This window comes from Leptodactylus fuscus, chromosome 1 (genome assembly GCF_031893055.1).
Source record: "Leptodactylus fuscus isolate aLepFus1 chromosome 1, aLepFus1.hap2, whole genome shotgun sequence".
Lineage (NCBI taxonomy): Eukaryota > Metazoa > Chordata > Amphibia > Anura > Leptodactylidae > Leptodactylus > Leptodactylus fuscus.
Window position 1 is genome coordinate 276,302,151 of NC_134265.1, and position 16,459 is coordinate 276,318,609.

At 40.6% G+C, this 16,459-nt stretch overlaps 1 protein-coding gene across 1 annotated transcript; it reads right to left on the bottom strand.

Moving 5' to 3' along the window:
* Nucleotides 1-4,675: 4,675 nt before the first annotated feature.
* LOC142195606 (uncharacterized) lies at nucleotides 4,676-14,381 on the bottom strand. The gene is made up of 7 exons (XM_075265517.1): nucleotides 14,299-14,381; nucleotides 11,403-11,621; nucleotides 9,642-9,701; nucleotides 9,423-9,560; nucleotides 8,958-9,104; nucleotides 7,964-8,024; nucleotides 4,676-4,776 (listed from the first exon to the last, which is right to left on the bottom strand). The coding sequence occupies exons 2-7, from the start codon at nucleotides 11,565-11,567 to the stop codon at nucleotides 4,676-4,678; spliced, it is 672 nt and encodes a 223-aa protein (XP_075121618.1). The 5' UTR covers nucleotides 11,568-11,621; nucleotides 14,299-14,381.
* Nucleotides 14,382-16,459: the final 2,078 nt, after the last annotated feature.

Below are 16,459 nucleotides of genomic sequence, written 5' to 3' on the forward strand. Positions count from 1 at the left end.
TGGTACAAAATGGTGTTTGCTTTTGTCTTAGGTTTCACATAAAATGTATTTCAGTAGAGCTCTACAAATTGTTCCCCTGTGTAGACAAATAGACAGTTCTTAGTCAGCACAGAAAATGGGAAGAGTCCTATCTGATTTGTAGACAGCCCTCTGCTGCTGTTCATGGATTCTAGACTTTGGGAAACTTTGCAGTTTTTTTGTATGCTACCTGGAAAGTTTATGCCAGAAGGCATAACTGAGCATTAATGAAGTCAGCGCACCTCCAATACAGCAGGTCTTGTGGAGTCTGGTGTGCAGTAGTTTAGCACCAAAACGGGCACACAATCCTTATAGATATATACGGGGGAGTGACTACCAAGCACTTCTAGTCTTGTCCAACAGAGGGCTACTACTGGCTATGATAAAAAGATGTCAGAACACAGTGCACTGCAGTGTGCACCAACGTGGCTGCAGAGCATTCACAGCACCCATGCTACCCCCTGCTGCATGCACCTACATAGGGAAAGTAAGCATTAGAACTGGACCAAGAAGCGAAGCATAAAAGATTCCTGGGTTTGAATGTGGTTGTGCATGCACGTTGGTTTCCTGGCATACAAATGACAAGGAGAGGAGACAAAATGGCAGAGGCAGTGAGATGCTCAAATCAAATTCCAGATAGGAAACTTTTGGGTCCTGACGTTATTGGGAATGTTACTTGACATGTGCCACCTGCCTCAATGTGAAACCTTGGGTTATTCCACCACACCCAGCTCACTACACACAGTAACTAGAAAGAGCTGGTCTGATCTACCCAGTGCTTGGAGGTGCAAAGGACACTGCAGCCATGTAAATGAAGTAAAAAAAAAAAATCCTGCACGCCTGGAACCTTTATAAAACAGTCTTTATTAGAACCACATGGACATAGCCGTCCCAAAATGTCTTGGACACTGTTCTTAGCTTCAGAACAAGTGTTTATAGCAACCATATTCTGTAGTGGCCTATCAGGGTAATTGCAAAAAATGATCAGAATTGGTTGACTGACATGATAAAGTTCAAGCTGTTGACTTGGCCTTCAAACTTCACAGATTTCTGTTCAATTGAACTTTTTTGGTGTTGTAATGGAAAAACAAGTCTGATGTGGGAGATCCATCTTTGAATGGGGGTGTCCAACAAGGTGAAGGCTGCAGAATCTTTCTCATGCTCCACATTCAACCTGAGTACAGTCAGACTGAATGAGGGGGGCACTAAAGGCATCATTGTAGTGCGGAACTTTGCCTTTAAAACCCTGCCTTTAACAGGGTTGTCCAGGATACAATAAAAATGAACCCCTAAAACTAAACCCCCTCCCCCTAACTTCTAATTTACTTTGTTTAAATAAAATGTACAATTACCCCGATCACCAGGGCAGCCTAAGGCACGCTTTCTGATAATCCAGTGATGTTACGTTTCCCAAACTGAACGTCACCAATACTTCCCCCTCATATGTCTTGCTCTCTGAAAACAGCTCCTCTTCTTCAACAGTGCTTTCGCAGGCCGAAGGAGTCTCAGAGACATGCGCAGTAGAGGTGTCATCTCTAGCGCGCAGGTGTCTCCAGCCTGTGCACAGTGTGGAGAGTTAAAGAAAAGGCAGAGCCATTTCAGAAGGGAAGTCTACAAACATGCAAATATTATGGGGTGGGCTGAGTTAGTTGGGAAGAGCAAGTAGTGGGTGGGATAACTTGGGAGACAGGGAGGGGCTGTAAGGGAGTGAAGGGGAGGGAGGAGTGAGAAGGAGGTAGTGTGGAAGCTACACCATGTAAACAAATGTAGGGGATGCCGGGAGCTCTCAGAGAAACCGAGAAAATCACTCAAAACACAGCTGAAGGTATTTGGGTGTATTTATTAGCCTATTAATAGCACAAACAGAACTTTAAAAAAAAAAAAATGGTATTTTTTGCTCTGAAAAACCCTTTGAGGTTGAGTTTACACTGTTTTTGCTCAAAATTATATGAGAAACATGCATTTTTTTCTACAACAATACATGAAGGTTTTATTTTTTTTAAAGCAAAAATGCATAGTGTAAACTCAGCCTTATACTTTTTCCCTTTTAATGATTCACACTAAATTTTAAACTGCATCAAAAACTTGACGTTCAGTTATTTTTTTTGTTAAAGTTCTGATATACAGTATATGAATTGGCTTACACCTATCCACAGGAAGCAGCATCTTTGTAGTAAGTACAGAACAGCTCAATCCATGGATACGCATGTATATTCAAAAGTTTTCTTCTTACATTACTTTTCAACTAGTATACATATAATAAAGGGATAAGCCATACCAAAATATAACATTTTATTAACAATTAATTTTTATAACAATATAAAATGTATTAAAATAAATAGGTAGTACACTGTTGCCGTGTCCTTGATTTTAAAATGCCACCCAGAGTGGCTATGGGATAGCTGCTAGAATGTCAATGACAGGTCCACTGTCCCGCCATATCGACACGTATTTCCCTGAGAAGGCTTACCACAGACATTTGTGGCATATTGACAAGTTATACCACTACTTTATATCACAACTCTAGCACCAGGTGCTGTTTAGTAAAAGTTATGCACCCCTATTAATTAGCAGAACACACATGGATTTACTGTATGACCCAATAACGCAGCAGAAGGAAGGAGAGATATATTGTTGGGATATGCTAAATACATTCATTAACTCAAGGCAAATACAAACTGAAAGAGTGGACATGAGTGTATATTTACACATGGCACATTTGTGGACTAATATTTATGATGGTCTCTTCTGAAGTGCTTGATGCTAAAACAACCCACTCAGATGAATGGAACTGATATTCATTCAAAGAAATTCCTACAACACATCTGCCATGTGCCTTATAGCAGGGCTATCATTGCAGTATTTAAAAAAAAAAAAAAAAGTATTTAAGGGTCCATTCACATGGAGGAAAATGGTGAGGAATTTGGTGTGGAATTTCAGCACTGAAAAAAAAAAAAAAGTGTCCCATTGACTTTAGTGGGTTCCTTTTTGGTTCCTTTTTCTGCTAGCAGAAAAAGAAACCGATTGAAGTCAATGGGAGGCTTATTTTCAGCGCTGAAATTCCACACCAAATTCCTCACCATTTTCCTCCATGTGAATGGGCCCTAAAAGTAGCAGTCATTGCCTTAGTGTCAGGAAAATGTTTATTATAAGGTATATATGTACTTACTCTTTCAATGTTCCAGCAACATTGCTCCATTCCCAGCAATTTATGGTTCCAGTTGGGCCAGTAATGATGTCATCCTGAATATTGAAGCCAGTCAGTCGATGACATACGACTACACTAGGCCAGTGACTGGCTACAGAGGTGATAGCAAATCAAACAGGATGTCATAATTTCTGGTCCGGTGGGTACTATGGGTCCAGTAATGGCACTGGAACGCGGAGCATTGAAAGGATTCAGTTCTTACCTACACAAAATTCATTACTGATCTTTATTCCAGCTGCAAATTGCAACAACACCTGTCAATGGATACAGCTACTATAAAATAGTGTTCAAGAGACACAAGACACTACCATCTGCCAGATACCTGTACACTTCATGTAACTCTGGATATGAATGCACAAATGAGGTCAGTCCTGTGCAGGAGCGAGATATGAGGGGCAGGGAAGTAGGGGTGGGCCAGACAGGTGAAGGAAGCGTGGTTTCAAGCTTGCCGAGAAAACCACGCCTCCTTCTCCCGTCTGGCCCGCCCCTCCTTCACTGCCTCTCAGATCTGGCTCCTGCAATGAAGCCACACAGACAGGGAAGGAGGGGCGGGCCAAACGGGAGGAGGAGGCGTGGTTTTCTCGGCAAGCTTGAAACCACGCCTCCTTCACCCGTCTGGCCCGCCCCTACTTCCATGCCTGTGTGGCTTCATTGCAGGAGCAAGATCTGAGAGGCAGTGAAGGAGGGACGAGCCAGATGGGTGAAAGAGGCGTTTTCAAGTTTGCTTAGAAAACCACACCTCCTTCACCCATCTGGCCCGCCCCTTTTTCTCTTCTTGCATAGCTTCACTGCAGGGTGTCTCTTTCCATCCATGGATGAGATTATACATATATACACACACACATATATATATATATATATATATATATATATATATATATATATATGTGTTCAAATCACCCCCACATCCCTAGAATACATAAAACAAAAACATTACTGTTGAAACACATACACATTTGGTATCCCTGTGTCCGAAAGCCCCTGGTTCTATTTACATTGGTGAAATATTATATTATTAGGTTATTAAATATTTTACCAATTTTTTTTGCTTAAAATTTTTTTTTTCCCTATTTTCCTCCTCTAAAACCTTAGTGCGTCTTATGGTCCGGTGCATCTTATAGTCCGAAAAATACGGTACATACTGCAGCCTTAAAGTCATCATGAATAGGAGCAGATTATCTGTGATGTTCATTGAAAACTATGGAAGGAGGAACAAACTAGTGTAGGGTCAAAATATATGATGCCATGTGATGTTCCCACTGCAAACATTATTTAACCTTAGTGCAAATAGGGCCAACATATAGAAGACATATTAAAAGAAAAACACATAAAATGACAAGTTCAAGTAGAATACTATACATTAGGATGGTACACGAAACGGTCACCGGCTTAAAAAGCCTCATATATACAAGTCCTTGTGATGATGGTAAAACTAGAAGTGATTCAAGGTCACGAAAGCCTGACATACGGAGGAGGCCGAGAAAACTCTTCTGTTTCCAGACTAGATTCTGTGAACTGTGCAGGAGAATTGAAAATACGGTCATCTCCTCCTAAAGGGAAAAAGTCAGATCCTTTACCAATTATTACTGTGCACACATATACTACTAGACAATAGCAGAATAGTTAGAGATACAAAGACTTGACTGACACAACCACATCCCGAATGCCCCATAAAACGATTGTTATAGGAGGCGAAAAAAAATATATTAAAAAACGCAAACAATATAGCTTTACATCTTGTCAGTCATGTTTTATGCTACAGGTAATAATACTGAGATCTAACTTAAATGAGATTATATTTAATAAATGCCCTGTTATCCAGGTAGCATTGCCTCTCCACCCTGGCTGTATGAAGTTCATCAAGAGTACTATCCACCCCTTTAATAAACCAGAGGTAGTTGTGCTATTCCAGTTCCTCCTTGCCATCTATTGAGAATGTAAAGCGTATGTGAACCTTTGCCTTCAGTATGAGGTGTGATCCCCTTGTACAGCAGTAACTGCATCTAAACATCTCTGGTAGGTGCACACATCAGCTTGGAAGACTTTTAGCCTATTTCTCCATACAAAGCAACGTCAACTCTTAGCCTATTCCTCCATACAAAACAACTTCAACTTTTAGGAGCATTCACACGGAGTAAACGCGCGTGTATTTTTGCAAAATACACGTGTAAAAATACATGTGTAAAAATAAGACTCCCATTGACTTCAATGACATTTTACAGGCGTATTTTTACATGTGTAAAAAATATAATTGAAGTCAATGGGGGTCTTATTTTTACACGTGTATTTTGCGAAAATACACGCGCGTTTACTCTGTGTGAAGGCTCCCATATTATTACATTGGTGGGTTTGCTCCCAATAGCTGCTCTTTTCAGGTGCTTCTAAAACTTGAATTCTTCTTGAACTATTCTTTGGTAGAATGACTTGTGTGCTTCGGGCCATTGTCTTGCTCCATGACCCATGTTCTCTTGAGGTTCAGTTCACAGACAGATGCCCTGACATTTATAATACAGAATTCATTGTTCCATCGATGATGGCAAAATATCTCGTAGCTCATACAACTTGCTCTTCACATGATCTCTGCTTGTTGACCACTCCTTGGGTTTTGATTTTTCTCAATTTTTACACAAAAGGGCAAATTCATCATTCCCTTTATGCCAGAAACCTGGAGTAGAGGGAAGATATTGAGGCACACATTTTTGGCAAGGTCCTTTCTTGCGCCAAACGTGCACCTCCAGCCAGGGGTGAACCTACCCCTTTTGCCGCCCGAGGCGAACTACAGAAAGCTGCCCCCCCTGGAGGAGGGGGCGGGACAAAGGGGCGTGGCCGAGCGAAGGGGGTGGGGTGGAGCAAAGGGGGCGGGGCTTAGCACCATTCGCAGGCAGAGAGCAGGCACGGAGAGGACCTGCTCTCTGCCTGAGCATGAAGGGAGGCTGCTGGAGCAGCGCTGCTCCAGTGGCCTCCCCAAACCACCGCTCGGTGCTAAGCCAGTCCAGGACAGCTTGTCGCCTGATGCGCTCGCTTCAGGTCACCACATGGGAGGTGCGGCGCTGCCTCCAGCCCAGATTCTGTAATGTGGGTGGTGGAGGGCACATTTTAGGAAGTGCCGAGGTGTTACAATAGATTTATTAGCCCTCATGCCAGTTTTCTGGAAATCTCCTTTGTTTGGGCCAAGATACAGGGTCACAAATGTGTTGTGAAGATCAGACTTAAGATAGATCCCTGCTATTTAAATAAGACAGGTCACCTAGTCACACCTGATTGTCATCCCATTGCCTGAAGACAAATTATCTTCTAATCCAATAGATTCACATACTTTTGCCACTCACAGATATGCAATATTGGATAGACTTTATTTTTTTTTTTTTTTAAGAAAACTACTAATTTTGACTCATTCAACTTACATAGTTACATAGTAGATGAGGTTGAATAAAGACATTAGTCCATCAAGTCCAACCTATAACCCTACAATCCCTACAGTGTTGATCCATAGGAAGGCAAAAAAAAACCACGAGGCTTATGCCAATTGCCTCATTTCAGGGGAAAAAAAATTCCTTCCTGACTCCAATCTGGCAGTCAGTATAAAACCCTGGATCAACATGTCTTTTAAATCTAGAACCCATAACCGGTATGCACTGCATTAGTGATCAGACCCCCCCTGGGGTTCAAGACCCCTAGGGGGTCTAATAACTGCAAAAAAAAATAAATTATATATATATATATATATATATATATATATATATATATATTTATTAAAAAAAAAATTAAAAATTCAAATAACCCCCCTTTCCCTAGAACACATATAAAGGTAGTTAAATACTGTGAAACACATACATGTTAGGTATCCCTGTGTCTGAAAACGCCCGCTCTACAAATCTATAAAAATATTTTTCCTGTACGGTAAACGCTGTAGCAGGAAAAAAAAAAAAAAAAAAAAGTCAAAAGTGCCAAACCGCCATTTTTTCACTGTTTTTCCTCTGATAAAATTTTTTAATAAAAAACGATCAATGCAATACCAATCCCCAAAATGGTTTAACCAAAAAGTACACCAAGCCCTGCAAAAAAAGACGCCCTATACATCCTCGTTTACGAAAGTATGAAAAAGTTACAGGTGTCAGAAAAAAAAAATTGGCACAGTTTTGGATTTTTGTTAAGGGGTTAAAATGTAAACAAAACCATATAAATTTGGTATCTCCAGAATCGTACCAAAACATAGAATACAGGTGACATGTCATTTTGGCTGCACAGTGAACGCCGTAAAAACGAAGCTCATAAGCTCTTTTTTTTTTTTTCAAACCCCCCACCCCCATTCTGAATTTTTTTCCAGCTTCCCAGTACATTGCACAGAATCAATAATGGTAGCATCATGAAGAGAGTGGAGAAATTAAAAAAAGGGGAAGGGGTTAAGACTACATCAGATTTTCAAAAGTCTTAAATATGTGCAAATTCTGATGGGTCCACAAACTTTCAATACCACTGTAGCTGCTGAGACACATTAGAGCTTTGACAGGGACTCACAGTACTACTGGCCTCAACTGTTGCAAAATACCAAATCATGAGAAAGTACATAAAATTGGGGCCTAGTGTTAGTAATTTAGGACACTATATTAATAAATGCTTCTGAAATATCAGCTACAAGCACAGGCGCATTATACCTACCCACCACAATATAGTGAAAGCGACTTTCACGTAAAATTAGATGCATATAGTTTGTATATAAATGTAAAATTTTCTCACCATGGAACGTGCACACAAGTTCAAGAGTCTGAGGCTGTTCATGGTCAGGATGAAGCCATTCCTATAAAAAAATATAACAATGTATAAAAAGTAAAAGATATTAAATATGCGCGCGTGCGCACACACACATACATACACACACACACAGTTAGAAAAATGACAATTCTAGGTATCTTAAGAAAAGAGCAAGAATGTTGCAGATTTTGCTAAAGTTTTGAGCATGAGGCATGGATTTCCTTTATATTTTCCATCCCTTTTTCAAGCCATTCCGGACTCAAAAAACCACAGCAAAATATGCTACATTTCCATAATGTGAGGCCTTAGCCTAAACTATTGCATATTTACTTTCCTAGGAGGAGATTTGCAACTTCAATGACACCACGGCTGTTAGCCTTTTGTGAAGGAGCCAGAGTAGGAAGAGGAGTCTGGCTGTGGAAAAAGTCGGAGTCTGTGTTTTGGCCTACCAACGCCACAGTCCTGGCATCTAAACACATGCCTTTAAGTTATACACATTGGGTGAATGGTCATTGTAGTTACAACAGAAAAGTGGCATAAAATAGTCACAAATCTTTTATTTCCAACTAATGTCACCTCAAGTGTCTGTTTTGCGCCAGCCTCACCACTTTTCTGAAAGTAGGTGGAGTCTGCACTCATGCTACAGTCACTGTCATTTATGGCACAAAAGTCGTGTGAATACCAGTAAATTCTATGGCAGACCTGGGACTGAAGTAGATTTGCACCTAGACATGAGGACACCCCAGGAGGATGCACTTATTCATGAGGAGTCTCTCAATGAATCATGTGCGCCCTTGCACTAATGTAGGGGACATCATGACTGGGGTAAATTACGCGTTTCTTGAAGAATTCCCTATTGAATTTATTTTCCAGGTGGATGCCCAAAACACTGCTTGTGATTAAACTTACCAAAGACAATTTATGCTATTTGGCCACTGTCCTGAATGAACAATACTAAAACATCTTACCATTTACTCACCATTCCAGTGATGTTGTCATAGCACATACAGTGTGGTAAACTTCTGCATCCCATAAATGCAATGCTAATGGCTATGCAAAGACTGAAAAGTGAAGCCACAAGCATAGCAACATTTGCTCCTTGAACAAGCCGACCAAGTATGAACTTCTAGGGGAAATGAGCAAGATACAAAACTATTAAAGTAAATGTGTCAACATTAAAGCACATCAGAAAAAAACAACAAAAACTTATTTTTGCCCTACGGTCTCTAAACTACATGGGAATGCCAGTGCTGTTTTAACCACACATATCTATCTGCCAAATGCTTATATTTAAGACACAACAATTTCATTTATTTATTAATATTGCCCTTTAACTACACTTTAAAATCAATGGCATTTGTAAAATTTTAAGCAATTCTTTCACTACAGTTTATAACACTGTAAATGCATTTCTGCTAATGACATGAAAGCATACAGTACTTACTGTGTGAATAATGTGAACAGGAGTATAAGAGAACGCCTCATCATCATCCTCTCCATAAGACAAAGTTAGACACGCATAGATTACAATGATCAAGGTGGTGAAACAAGAGAAAACTGCGGAGGCGATAAGTGTATTCACCTACGGATAAATAACATCAGTTCTGTAAGTAAAGAACAAAGAAAGTAAGTGAAGAAACAAAGAAAGGGAGAAGATTCTTACTAGAATTGGATTTTTCTTCTGGGATGAAAATAAAGCCAGCACACCAGGAACAGACATGATCTAGGAACAGAAGTGGTGATATAAATCAGACTACCGTTTACTTTTGAAAAATGGATCTTCACAGACTACTAGCGTTTTTGACTAAAAGGCGGCTTATATGTGGGGACCTTTCACTTTGGAATACCACAGCTAGAAGCAGCTATAGCTGCGCATATGAATTACAGTAGATGTATGTCAGCCAAACCTGCCAATATGTGCAGGGTCAGCCTTCCATACAATGGGTTTTGAGGTCTCCTGTCTGTACCCTAATAGATGAAAATGTTTTTTTTGTTCCGTGTTAGCCAGTGGGTAGGAAATATAAAAAAAACAAAAAACAATAAACTTATAAGAACCTGGGAACTGTGGAATTGTTTACCTGTATATGCCACTTGTAAATACCAATAACCTTCTTTCCCCTTCACCCTTCCCTCCTAAAACTCTATTCCCAGTGTCCTTTTGTACATAAATATGCAGCCTTCAGAAATTGTTTTTAAATTTACTTGAGAAAGAAGCAGAGAGCTTCGAAACATTGCAATCTGTCATCATTATGAGTTAGCCCCTAATAGATGGTCAGGGTAGGCATGGATTTCAACATGACTGGCCATTTTGTTCCCACACAGATGAGCCATCATCAGCAGTCTGATAGCAGCTTCTTCCTCTGCTCACTCAGACACATGCAGACTTGGTCAGCCGTGGATATATGTAGGGCTTGTTCTGCTAGGAAGCTTTCACCCTACTTCTATGCACTGTTCAAAGTCAGGCTAACACATTAACTCTATTGCAGCGCCTTTGCCTGTAAACATTTTGCCACAAAGGAGATTCACTGAAATTTGTCATATAATTGTAATTGAAATTCAGGGCCCCTTCACACAGAGTTTACACTCCACTGATTCAGACATGTATACACGAGCGCTTCAAAACACATCCCATTCACTCCAATGGGAGCGTGTGTAAAGCCAGCTTTACGCGCACTCCCACTGAAGTGAATGGGATGTGTTTTGAAGCGCTCGTGTATACGTGTCTGAATCAGCAGAGCGTAAACTCCGTGTGAAGGGTCCCTTATTAGAGTGTCACCTAAAACCTGGCCATTGCATAGACAACCAGTAAGGCTGTGTTTACAGTGGTCACAACTGAGAAATGGCTGCTAAACTGAAATGTATATTACTGTAAATGCATAAAACATTGGCTACCATTCTGTCTTCGGAGTTAGTAATAGAAGTACGATGTTATGCTTTGGTTGGAAACCCTCTATAATATTTAGCACATGCAATCCTTTACCACCACCACCATGTTTGGACATGTGAACATTTCAAAGAAGGATTGAAGTAACTGCAACTTTTCTTGCAACATAAAAGAAACTGATTCAAAGGGAATAAATATTTATGTTATGAATAGAGATGAGCGAACACTATTCGAAACAGCCGTTTCGAATAGCACGCTCCCATAGAAATGAATGGACGTAGCCGGCACGCGGGGGGTTAAGCGGCCCGCTGCCGGCAAAGTCTGCGTGCTGCTTCTATTCATTTCTATGTGAGCGTGCTATTCAAAATGGCTGTTTCAAATAGTGTTCGCTCATCTCTATTGAACCATCCACCAACAATGGACAGGGAGCGGTCTAATCCAGACAACCCCTATAAAAAAATAATAATAATAATTGGATGTTTTACCAAGACAAAAAAATTTATTAAAATAGATACCCCTTTTGGAAATAAAGTGCATTACCATTCCAGCCCACAATGGCACTCTAGTTTTCCCCAGTGTAGATTCTTTACGAAAGGCTCCATCCATAAAACCAGATACCACACACACACCAGCACATGCAATCTGGAGGATTCCCAGCACTACCATGCTCCTTTGGTTAAATATAAAATAACGGTAGCGGTCCATGACACCGGACACCTAAATAGCACGCTCTTATGATGACCAGGAGCCTCTTGCGTTCTGTAAAGGAAAAAAAAAACAAACAAAAAAAAAACACTTAGGTATCCTGTGTTCTGAAACATAACCAAAATCATTTTTACATATAAAAGTCATCCTTAAATTGGTATTCCCATGACATAACCATTTTTTAATTTGTAGATAATTAAAGTTAAACATTTTTGCAAACATAAGTAAACATTTTGCAGAATTTTAAATATTTTTTCTAAATATCTTGTGGTCACAGTCTTGTTGTCTTGATCGGTTGCCATGGATACGACCACCAATGCAGAAACTTTCTAAGGTCAGAAAATCAGCCATGATTTCCTTATTGTGGCCGGGATATCTTCTGATACATGTAGTGTCCCTGCCTGATAAACCAGCTACAATAAGAAAATCATAGCTGGGTTCCTAACAAGTCCCAGACCATAGAAAGTTTCTGCCTTTGTGGTCATATCCATGGCATCCGATCAAGACAACAGACTGTCACCACTAAGATGGTTAGAGAAAATCTTTAAAACGTTGCATTATTTTTAACTACTTATTTTTGGAAAAATGTTTTATCTTTTCATTATCAACAAATATAGATATGATTATGTTCATAGGAATAACACTGGCTGCATATAGGAAGGACATTCAAGTATGTATCTGTGGAGAAGACCTGCAATGTCTCAGAGATCTCTCTAGCATACTTTTCGCTGATCACTACAGAAGACTTCTTTGCATTGTTAATATTGAAGTCTGTGATGCTTCTAGGTGGGAATACTCCATAACAACGAATGAGATGGAATACGCTTACATTTTTTCCTCCAGAGATTCGATGTGAGTCAGTGATATAAAAAAAATGTCCACATTAAGTCAAAGGCATATTAGATACAGTAAGGGCTTGGGGCTTATTCACACGTAAGTGTTTAGCACATGATCCATGTACATGTGCTGGCCAATGTTAATCAGTTTTTCACATCCTTGATAAAAAGAAAAAAAAATCTGTAAATATTTCTGTATATGCCAGTCTCTTTGCCATCTATTTTATCATGTTTTTACTTCTCAGAAAGGTTTGGTAGAATTCCTTTGACTCCTTTAAGACATCCACCATAATAGAACAACAGATGTCGGGACTGTACACGTGATCTTGCCATAGGCAGTGTGTTATAGAAATGAATGGATTTTACATTAGATTTCAATACAGATGATTGTAGGATTTTGCATGGTGAGATGGGGCGAGATCCCCTAGAGTTCCATGGCATACATAAGTTTTTGTTAAGTATTTAACAAAAATATAAAATTATAATTTGTATTCCCAGTCTTCGAGGTGGCATTTTTCTGGTGGAATCCAATATTTTTATTCACTATGTGAACAGACTATTTTGGCACCATAGTCATAAAAAACAAGGTTATCCAAAAATGCAAAAGTAATATTATAGCTGGTATTGCTCTACATAGAATTTTAGATGTACAAAAAGTGTTAAGTATATTGGCATTGCTTCACTCGGAGTAATAATGCTATACTGTGATCACGTTGTAAACAAGTTTACAAGCAAGAGTGCAAATATAAGATTTATTAGGCATCAGGGCACACACCTGACTATAAACAGTAATAAAACAGCCTGAGCTATGAACACACAGTACATTATTATTTTTGCATTTATAGTGTTTTGTCTGTTTGAACCCAGTATGTACTACGCCTAAATCTAAGGATTGTAACGACAGAAAACAGCAATTCCGACAGATCAATAAAATGTTCTTACTTTTATTACCACATATAAACTTAAAGTGTTTGCAACAGGGAAATGAACCGAATTTACCCATATGGAACTTTACATTAAAATCTACAGTGAACGTTACAGCAGCCGAAATATAGCTTACCATTTATCTTGGATGGGCTCAAATGTCCTTTAATATCGAAGATTTACTCATTTGCTGGATCCCTACTAGGGCTGTGTGATCAACCCAAATACATCCGAAACTGAACATAAACCTGATTAACTGGCGCAGTTTTATCCACGTCTGTTATTACCGCAAGGTTCTACCTGTGGCTTCATTTGTACCAAAAAGATCCAAAGCGGAACTGCCTTGTTTTGGGATGACTACTGGTTTTGGTTTACAAATATCAATTCAAGCTATTGACCATGTGAAAATGGACTTAGGCTAAGGACCCACGGGACAATCCGCAGTGCTAAAGCGCTACGGGAAAGACTGCGCCGGGAACGCATCGTGGTTCTTCCCACAGCGCTTTGAACAGAAAGTTCACAGAGTTTTCCTCGTATAACAATTGTGACACTATATACACCTCCACCTCGTATAGCAATGGTGAACCTAATATACACCTGGCATAACAATTGTGACACTATATAAACACCTTCACCTAGTATAAATATGGTGAACCTAATTTACACCTCACATAACAATGGAGACACTATATACAGCTGGCATAACAATGGATACACTATATACACCTCATATAACAATGGATACACTATATACACCTCATATAACAATGGTGATACAAAATTCACAAAGTTTCCTGTGTCCCAAATACCTGCAGGAAGGGGAGGGCGCGCCTCAGGTACACACAAAGAAATCACATCAGATGAAGCAGCAGCAGCAGTGATGGTCGCCTGTACACTACAGTACACAGGACACTCATACAAAACATCTCACCTGAAGACAAAGCCATGACCGCCATGCAGGTGTCACTTACCACGTCCTGTGCAGCTTCACCACCATCAAATATCTCCCTCTGACAATACTATCCACATACGATTACCATAAGCCTCCCTCAGGCTGCTAAACAAATGCTAGGAAACACCCCCCAGGCAGGTGAATGGAACCTCCCCCATCCTTACCTGTATCCTACTGGAGGGCGCCTCCCACTGTGTGTACAGGTGTGTACTGTCCAGCACCCATGCCTTCTCTCCCATATTTACAAGGGAAGTTTGTATGATATAAAATAGGTTTGGCCTCTGACTGGTGTATAAAATCTGTTGGGTGCCTCTATAAAGGTAACTGGCTTCATGAAAGAGTATAATAGGTGTAGTGCTCTTAAGTGATATTCACACATCAGATTCACCAGGTTCTTAGGCCTGGTTCATGTGATGTGAACCAAACGGACTCCATGAACGGAATACCAAACTCAGATGTGAACCAGGCATTGCTGCTTCATCTGGAACCCTTTCTGCCTCAAAAACGCCTGAAAATTGTCCTATCGGTTTCAATGGAAACAAGCTAGTTTCTTTTTTCAGTGCTGTTATTTTGGGGCAAAGAAAAAGCATTCCAAATCCCACACGTTGTGGAAATGCTACAAAATGCAACATTTTACAGTGCCATAGAAGGTTATGAGGTTTCATTTAACAAATGCACTGGACACTCTTTGGTTCTGCTCCGCAGAGGAACCTGAATGATGGAGAGACAGACAAACACCATAGACCAGGGGTCCTCAAACTGCGGCCCTCCAAGCACTTCTGTCTGGCCCCGCCGACAACGTCGGCAGGCGTGCATTTATAATGAAGCTCCTGGGGAGCTCGGGCCAGGCCATGGAGCGCACTTCACTTTACCTATTGGAGGGCACCGCTCCTGATGTCTGTATGACCTGCTCTGCCTCTGGCCCACTGTTTAAAAAGTTTGAGGACCCCTGCCATAGACTATAATGGTGTCCATCGAGTTTGCACTGTTTTTATACTGAAACCAGTCGAGAGAAAAGTCCTCTATGCAGGATTTTTTTCTCCATTATTTTTCATGTGGTTTCTGCAGTACACTCTGGTACAGATGTGAACCTAGCCTAAGATCTCTCCTTGTATTCCCCATTCCTTTTTAAAGGCAATCTGCAACAACAAAAGCAGCTTTTCTGTAACTTTGGGACATTGTAAACACTGAAGATGACTTTCCACAGTGTGGGAACCACAAATGTCTGAAAGACACACTGCCACAGTTGCCAATGGTCCTATAAATTTGTGGGTAAACTGATATGGGCAGTGTTTTGTAAACATGCAGTTGGCACCCTGTGAAAACCCAGCTTATGGGGGCTTCAAACTTGTGCCCGATGTCTGCCCTGTGCCATTCCTCTGGGTGGACAGGGGATTGAAACCCGACGGTCTGCTTTAAGACCCATTCATTTGAATGAACACAATAAGCTAAGGGGTGGGGGAAAGTTATGAGGTGGGGGGTGCGTGGAGCACAGGGGAAAAAAAGAATGGAAAGTAGGCGTAGAATAGCCTTTTTCAGCGCTGAAATTCCACACCAAATTCCTCACCATTTTCCTCCATGTGAATGGACCCTTGAAATCAATGGGAGACTTTTTTTTTCAATGCTGAAAATTCAGCGCCAAATAAAGTGCCGTTTTCCTCCATGTAAATGGACCTTGTGAATGGACACTTAGGCTGAGTTCAGACGGAGTTTTTTGGTCTAGAATTTGACACGGAGGCCGCCTCAGATTCTGGACCAAAAAATGGGTAGCTGCGACTGGATGCAGCACTCGGCTCCGGATTAGGCCCAAATGAATGGGCCTAGTCAGGAGAGAGTGTTGTGAGGCGGACGTCCATGACTGGACCAGCCGCGGAATCCGCCTGAAGAAAGTGCATGTCGCTTCTTTTTTCCGCTTTTTTTCGATAGGAGGCGGTTTTTAAGTCAGGATTTTGATGCGGATTTCGTATCCAGAAAACCCCATCTGAACTCAGCCTTAGGGATAAAATTCAGGAATTTCTCTTGATTTTCTGCTGCGGTCTAATTGCTATGGGATGCTGATGAAGGGCATTGGCATTCCATCACAGTAGCTTTCTGCTACTGGTTAGGTCCAGAAGAATGGATCTGCTCAGCATGGAGTCACCAGCTGTAGTATCCATGGCAAGATTGAGCAGAATGCTTAT

Coding starts and splice junctions, on each gene's coding strand:
- LOC142195606 (XM_075265517.1), bottom strand. CDS start 11,567: ATGGACCGCTACCGTTATTTTATATTTAACCAAAGGAGCATGGTAGTG. Junction 9,105..9,422: donor CTGTTCACATTATTCACACA/GTAAGTACTGTA, acceptor CATTTCCCCTAG/AAGTTCATACTTGGTCGGCT. Junction 4,777..7,963: donor ACTTGTGTGCACGTTCCATG/GTGAGAAAATTT, acceptor TTTTCCCTTTAG/GAGGAGATGACCGTATTTTC.